At 35.5% G+C, this 8,184-nt stretch overlaps 1 protein-coding gene across 1 annotated transcript; it reads right to left on the minus strand.

Moving 5' to 3' along the window:
- Nucleotides 1-955: 955 nt before the first annotated feature.
- On the minus strand, nucleotides 956-3,914 carry LOC132287184 (receptor-like protein kinase FERONIA). The gene has a single exon (XM_059789716.1). It carries the CDS (start codon nucleotides 3,803-3,805, stop codon nucleotides 1,160-1,162), a length of 2,646 nt encoding a protein of 881 aa, XP_059645699.1. The 5' UTR covers nucleotides 3,806-3,914; the 3' UTR covers nucleotides 956-1,159.
- Nucleotides 3,915-8,184: the final 4,270 nt, after the last annotated feature.

Consider the following 8,184-nt stretch of genomic DNA (forward strand, 5'->3'; position numbering starts at 1 on the left):
GATTAATTATGTTAATATATTTGAAGTTTGTGAAGGTGGATTTCGAGAGGGAATGGGTTGAGTATAGAACCCTAGGATTTTGATTTTGAGAACTCTTGAATTGAGCCACGGTTTTGGAAAATTCTTGTTCTAGGTCAAAAAATTTGTAGGTAACCAAGTTATTTTTTTTCCTACATTTCAAATGTTTTGAGTTTTGTTGCTAGGTGACATACTGATGCAAGCTATGTTCGGAGCTCGTGATAGTATACATTTTAGTTCTCTATTTGCATCTGTTTAAAGAGATTTTATGTAGTGAGACTCAATTGTAGTGGAATTTTTCTTGTAATGGTTTTAGTTATTTTTTAAATATCAGGTGATTATTAACTAAACAAATCCGAATATAAATTATGCTTGATTTGATTTAATTTGAATCTAATCCTTTAACAGACTTACCCTTAATGTTACAAAATTATCTATGGTCTGCGTTACAGTTTTTTTTTTCTATTATTACTGTTGTGTTTTTTTGGTATTTCTTAATTGGGCTTCAGATAGGCTCAGGCTTTGGGCTTAAGCTTTAGAGGTTTAAGTTGGGTCTCTTTGGGCTGTCTCCCTTTGCTCGGGCCGATTGTACTGGTTCATGTGCCCCTTTTAATGGGTTAGTTATCATATATCCCCTCTTTCGTAACCATTCCTCTGCATCATCATTTGTTAAAACAAATTGATATAGAACATGCAGCCAAAACCTTTAAACCATCAAATGGCACTAAAGCAAGTATAAATTAATGAACTGAATTATTCCGTTTGTTTATCATCACTCTTCTGAGATATATATGACTATAAATTATCCACCTTAGACTTGTCACTTAATCACATTATTGCCAACATGGACTCAATTTCATCTCCCCTATGAGGAGAACAACTCGGTATCACATTGACAGGATTTTGATGATTTTGACAAAAAGAAGAGACAATTAAATAACGAGACCAACAAATCCCTTAAATTATAGTAATTTATAACATAACTTGGAATTCCACTATTATCAAGTATCCTATTATATTTCAGTACATTACCAGTAATTCATATGATCATCACAAACTATAACTACTAGACTTAGCGAGATTAACCGAAAGCTATTAGCTTACATTGCAATGCCCATGACCAATAATTTAACCACACATTTCAACGCCCATTGGGATTCATGATCTCAGAAAACACAGCACCTGAAGATATTTTGTCAGACCCATCAGTCGTAAAACTCGTCCCACTATCACTCGTCATGGACACCCTACTGCTTGACATGTGTCCATCATCACCGCCTACAGGTCCAAAACGACGGTTGAGATCCATCTTATTAAATTTTACTTCATCTCCACCAATTTTGAGTCTCTCCTCCTCACTCACTTGCAGCTGCAACGCAAACTCCAGGGTCCAAACTATATCGTTCATTGATGGCCGTTCGATTCCCTCATCATGCAAACACCTCACCGCAATCTCTGCGAATCTCTTCAAACACTCCGGCTCGATTTTTTCCATCAGATGTGGATCAACGATCTGATCAAGTGTACCGTCCTGATAACATTTGCGAGCCCACACAGCTAAGCTCACTTGATCTCTTTGCAGCGTCCTATTAACCGGTGATTTAGCACACAATACCTCGAACAACACTACCCCAAAAGAGTACACGTCAGATTTTTCAGTCAATTGTTGACGCCGATAGTATTCGGGATCCAAATACCCGAAACTACCCTTTACCACAGTGCTGATGTGAGCGTTGGAGACGTCAGTGGAGCTTATTTTGGATAATCCGAAATCTGAAACTTTGGCCACCCATTTGTCATCCAATAAAATATTGGTTGTCTTCACGTCGCGGTGAATGACCCTGTGCTTCGCACCTGCATGGAGATAATGCAGACCACGCGCAGCCCCTATGCAGATCTCCAGCCGTTGCTTCCACGAGAGTGGGGGATTATCAGAGCCATAGAGGTGATCACGAAGGGTCCCATTGGACATGTAATCATACACGAGTATCATCTCACTTTCATCGTTGCAATACCCAATTAGAGACACGAGATGAAGATGACGGAGCTGAGAGAGCATCTCGATCTCTGTCTTGAACTCATGGGCCCCTTGTTGGGACCCCTGTTTCAACCGTTTTATTGCAACTTGGGTGGCCCCACCATCTATATACCCTTTGTATACGTCGCCAAATCCACCACGTCCGATGATGGAAACACTGTCAAAGTCGTTAGTCGCGGATTTGATCTCAGAAAAAGAAAAGTGGCGACACAGATCAGACGGTAGAAGTGGCCCACCCATTTTGTCCTGTTTTGTTGCGACGTAGGAGATCGAGCCCCATCCTCCCTTCCTTGAACCTGATTCCTGAACCCTTCTCCGTCGCCGGTAAATCAAGAAACCAAGAATAGAGAGCGCAACCACGGCAGAAAGAACACCGCCGACAACGGCTGCGAATGGTGTCTTTCTTGGGTTTTCCTTCTTCTCTGGTTGTGGAGTAGACGGTGTTGGAACTGGGTCAGGGTTGGGTCCGGCGAGATTGCCGGAATAGTCACTGATTTTGAAAACCTCTATGCCATTCAAGATGGCATCAGAGTAAACTGTCTGTGAGTCCGGATTAGGATGCAGAGCTATAGACAGATTCTGTTTCTTCTGATCGGGACTCACCATCATCACTGCATAATCTCTGTAAACCGGGACATGATTTCTTCCAGCCCAAACAATCACATCGGCTTGACGCTCGGCCGTCTTATCCGCTATGAAAATAGTAAATTCCCTGTCACTTTGCTTTGTGACCTCAACTTGAAACTCACAAAAGTGTAGTCTGACCAGGTATGTAAAACCAGAATCCACGGGCAAATTCCAAGTGAGATTGTAATTCTGGTTCTCTGTTTTGTTGTTTCCCATGGACCGAGCGGTCTTGTATACTTGAGCGGGTGCAGTGTAATTGGGTACTCCGGAGGAGAAGATAGGATTAAAGCTGTAGTTAACTGGAAGAGCCCCTATGTTTGAAACGTAGCCCCTGTCATCGTTCCAGCTTCGGAACATGCCCGTGTCGTCCGCGGGTGAAATATATGATCCACCCACATTTAATCGGCGTACGGTCTCAAGAGCAGTGTTGTTTTCAATACGAATTGGGGTTTGCTCATGGCCGATAAAAGTAATACCATATTGAGCCTCGGCCGGGGTGTAATAAAGATTGGTAGGCATGGAGACAATTTCAATTCCATTGATAAAAGCGTGTGCATCGGATGGAGTTGAAGACGGAGTGAAGGTGAGGTTCAATGTTTGATCTTCATCTTCTATGTTTATGCAGAACTCTTTAAATAGATAGTCAGGGCCGAGAGAAGCAGCTGTTAGAGAGGCACTGAAGTTGTTGAGAAGAATGAATTGATTGGCTTTGACGGAGAAGAAGGCTTTGGAGGGGTCGAAGTTTTGGTATTGAGAAGGGTGGAAGTGCAAGCGTATGAACTTTTGGCCGGCAGTGACCGAAAATACGTAGGTGAAAGCAGAGAGAGATATGCGTGCTTTCAAGTAGGGAACAAAGCTAGCTTGGGGAGACGGTATTTGTGCTGAAGAGGGTATTGATGAGTTGTGTTTTTGTTCCAGGGACAGATAATTGGGAACAATGTCGGCCACCCATTCCCGGTGGTCTGGGGCGGGGGTGTTGTCAGAGGAGCCGCAGGCAAGGGTGATATTTTCAGTAGGGTCGTAAGAGTTGCAGAAAATGGGGAAGAGTGAAGTAGTGAGTAGGAAGATGAGGTACACTAGGTTGTTAAAATGTAGAATTGTCGACCTACTGGTGTTCTTCATTACTTACTATAACCCAGAAAGACACAACAAAATGGAGAGATGTGAATGGAATTAAAGATTTCAAAAGTTGGGTTTTAAACAAAAAGGGTTTGGTGGGATGCATTGAAGTGGGTGCATTAGCGCCATTTAAGTAGTGGTCACATAAGAGTATGATTTACGGTAAATACAAACTTTGACTTGGTCACATGAAGATTTGACTTGGTCAAAATTAAACTTCAGGTTTAGGTCCTTACTTATATACCTTGAATTTGAAAAAAATATATATCATTAGTTTGTTTTCACAGTTTCTCCTTCCTAATATTTAACTATTTCCGATGTAAATCTTTACATATAATTTCATATATTCTTGTCCTCCTTTGTTTTGGCCTATTAATACTTGAGGTTGTTATTAAAATTAAGGTTTTGTTAATTAAAATTCAGAAGATCACTCTCATTCTGACCAAATATTTTTCCATTAATCGAAGTGTTGCTTTGATTTTCAAATAATTCTTCAGAAACTATAATTGGTTGAAGAGAGTTCCATATATATTAAGGAACTGTTTGATAATCATGGTTATTTTGTGCTTTTGCCTCAATCTGAAAAAGTAATAAATTTACTATTCATAATCATGATCAATATTTTTCATTACTTTTATAGATCAATTTTATAGTTCCAAATATTAATGAAGTTATAAAGTGTTGTATGTTTGAAAAATAAAATAACAAAGTTAAAAAGGTCATTTTATAATTTCTTGTTTTATTTTTGTTTTTATTGTTTTGTTAGTATAGTTCATAATACTCTTACCCAAAGCAACAAAGTTTTGCCTTTTTTTTAGAAACATTTCTATACTCCATAAACACTAATAGAACGGGACTTGAATTTTTACTTTGCCACCATACATTGTTAGATTAAAAATAATAAAAAATAAAAAATAAAAAATAAAAAAAAACCCTAAATGGTACTGAAGCCATCAACGTTTGCGGCCACATTAATTGCGGATTGATACATGGTGGGGGAGAGAGTTGTTAACGCGTGAAGAGTGGGCCAATGGAGTGAAGACTGTCGATCGGAGGACTTGGAAAAGCCTATGCAGTGGCAGATTTTTCCACTAAAAAATAACAAGATTTGGGTCCATGCCTGGCTAGTAAGCTGAGAATCACTTATTCTCCTGCAATGGCGATGTAATATTATCATATTCTTTGAATATTATATGTCCAATACTTTTTAAATATAAAAATAATAATTTTTAATACCTATTCAATACTCTTCATATATTTTAAATAAATTTCAATCTTAAAACTTAACTTTTTCAACAATAATATAATAATATATTTAAAAGAGAAGTAAAAATAGGTAAAATTACACTCACATATCTCAAGTTTGGGTTAAACACACCTAACTATAACTTAGAACCTGTTTGGAATTGTTATAACGACTTTTAGTAATAAAGTTGTCACTAAAATGCACTTATGCATTTGGTGACACATTTTATAAATCATTTTTTATACTTGAATCACTTTTAAAATCATTTGGTAATAATATTGCTTAAAGCACTTTTATTACTAATTTTACTATATTATCCCTACACTAATAAACATGGGCTAATTTCCTAATATTAAATATTATAAAATTTCATTAATTTCAATAATTTATGAAGATCAACTTGTATTGATTTTTTTTTTTTTTTAAATATCACAAATTTTGTTTATCATTTAGTATTTGTATATAGTACTAAAATATAAATGAGTTAAATATATTTTAATGATTATTAATTTGTACCTGATATGGGATCTTCTAGTAATATAAAAATCAAATCCGTTCATATGCTATCTAATAATAAAATTTAATAATACAATGCTTTGTAGTATAGATAACATTTCATTAAATAAAACGGCACACTTCAAATGTGGTGATAGTGGCATTCGCGAGATTGAAAGGCAGCCCAACAAAGTCTCAAAATGACTACGATATTAATTTGCTATTTATTTGTACAAGGGACAAAATTGTATTTATAAAAAATAAAGAGGGATTGCATTATCTAAAACAAATTAGCTATCTAAAAAGATTAATCTCTACCACTAACGCAATTTTAAAAGTTAAAATTCCAGTTTCAGTTAAACATACTTTTTGGATGTAACCTCTACAATCTAAAAGCACCTTTTGGTTCAACAAACACATTCCAACTCAATTTTTTAGATTGAAAATGCTTATTAGTAGTAAAGAAGCAATCCTAAACACCCAATTGGACATTGTTTGAACAATAACTCTCCCCAAGTTTGCAAAATTGAACAATCACCCCAAATTATCTTTGACACAATGTAAAAATATTTTATTACCCTTTGACTTATTAATTGACTAATCAATTGACCCATTGAAATGTTAAATTACTTATTTAACCTTCTAATTATTTTTAATATACTAAACTAACATCTCAACATTTCAATGGGTCAATTGATTAGTGTTTATTATTAGGGCAAAGTACATAAAACCCTTATAGTCTAATTTTTTACCAAAGAACCTTCCTCAACTATCTAAGGGGAGTAAAAGAGTTGATATTTAGATCGAAATGCCTTTTTATTTAAATCTTAATTTTTCCGAATATCAAAAATTCATATCTTACAAACCGTACATCCAAATATTGCAAATAATATATGCACATAAAGCTTATAAAATAAGAATTCCAGAAAATATAAGATTTGTTAAACAAAACTTTATAACTAGAGAGAAATATGCAATCTAAAACTCTACTGTAACAATCTTATTTTATTTTATTTTTTTATAAAATACTCGGGTTATTTGCAAGAAAATTTTCAGAATTATTCATTTTCATATGGAGCATAATATATAAAAAAATTAGCCCCAATAGAGATCGAATATTCATTTTTATTTATTTTCAAATGGTGAGTCTATAAAAGAATGAAAATATTTTGACTCAAAATATAATATCTCATTAAATCAATCTCTGTTGGGGCTAAATTTTTTATATATTTGGCTTCATATGTAAATAAATAATTCTGAAAATTTTCTTGCAAATATGTTGAGTATTTTATTTTTTAAAAATAAAATAAAATTGTTGGTGTGGATTTTTAGATTGCATATTTATCTCCGGTAATGAAGGTTTGTTGTATAAATCTTATATTTCTGGAATCCTTATTTCATAAGCTTTTCGAGCATATATTATTTACAATTTTTAAATGTACGGTTTGTGAGATATAAATTGTTGAAGTTTGGGAGAATTAAGATTTAAATAAAAGGGCATTTCGGTCCAAATATCAACTCTTTTACTGCATTTGGATAGTTGGAGTTGGTTCTTTAGTAAAAAATTAGACAAGGGAGATTTATTGAAAAAAGGCTACAAGTTGAGAAGGGTTCTTCGGTGACAAAATAGATAATGGGGTTTACTGGAATTAGTCGAGGGGTTTTTTTGTACTTTGTCCTTATTATTATTAGTGTTGATGCGAAAATCTTCACGACTCGGAACAACAACGTTTACCTGCAAAATAAAGGAACGTCACCTCGAATGGCACCGGTAGGGTGCCGGCCGAGGACCCTTCGACGATCAAGTCAGTACTTGTAACCGTATCACTTAATAATTATGTATATTCTGTTTAGGGGTTTTTTCTCGTACCTTCTTTAACGGCCTGATACCTTATTTATGGCTGTCGATTGGAATCAGATTGATCCCGCGGGAGATCGGCTTGTGCGAGATCAGAGGAGATCGATTGTTGCCAGATTTGTCGAGATAAGATTTACTCATTTAACTTCCTCAAATTGTGCCAAGATTATCCTCACCCCGTTGAACCACATCATCATTTATTATCCTGGATAAGAAATGTTATCATTCTTATCCGAGGAAAATCTTTATCTCTGGTAATGAAATATGTCGAAGAAGTCTGGCGGTTGGTCAAGGTAAGTTATTTTTCCCTATCAGTTGCCCCCCATCCCAAGCTTGCTCGTCTAGCTTTGTGAATGTCAATTTTTTTTTTTTTTTTTTGGCCCGGGGAACAGTACCCGCAGGTACTATTCCCGCGGTACTATTCATGTGAACAGTAACTCTTGTTTTTTTTTTTTTTTTTCCCTTACCCTTGGAACAGTACCCGCGGGTACTGTTCGTATGAACAGTAATAAGAAATTTTTATTTTTTATTTTTCTTTCTTGCCCTAGGAACAATACCCTGCGGGTAGTATTCATATGAACAGTAACAAGAAATTTTTTTTTTTTTTTTTTTTTTTTCTTGCCCTGGGAACAGTACCCCATTGGTACTATTCACGCGGGTATTGTTCATATGAACAATAATAAGAATTTATTTTTTATTTTTTTTTCTTGGGTACTCTTCCCTTGGGTAATGATCCCTGGGAATACTATTTTTGGTACCCTTGGGTATTCTAGCCCTAGGTAC

Source organism: Cornus florida, unplaced genomic scaffold (genome assembly GCF_030987335.1).
Source record: "Cornus florida cultivar Cherokee Brave unplaced genomic scaffold, ASM3098733v1 CherokeeBrave_3.0.0_Hap2_Chr11, whole genome shotgun sequence".
Classification (NCBI taxonomy): Eukaryota; Viridiplantae; Streptophyta; class Magnoliopsida; order Cornales; family Cornaceae; genus Cornus; species Cornus florida.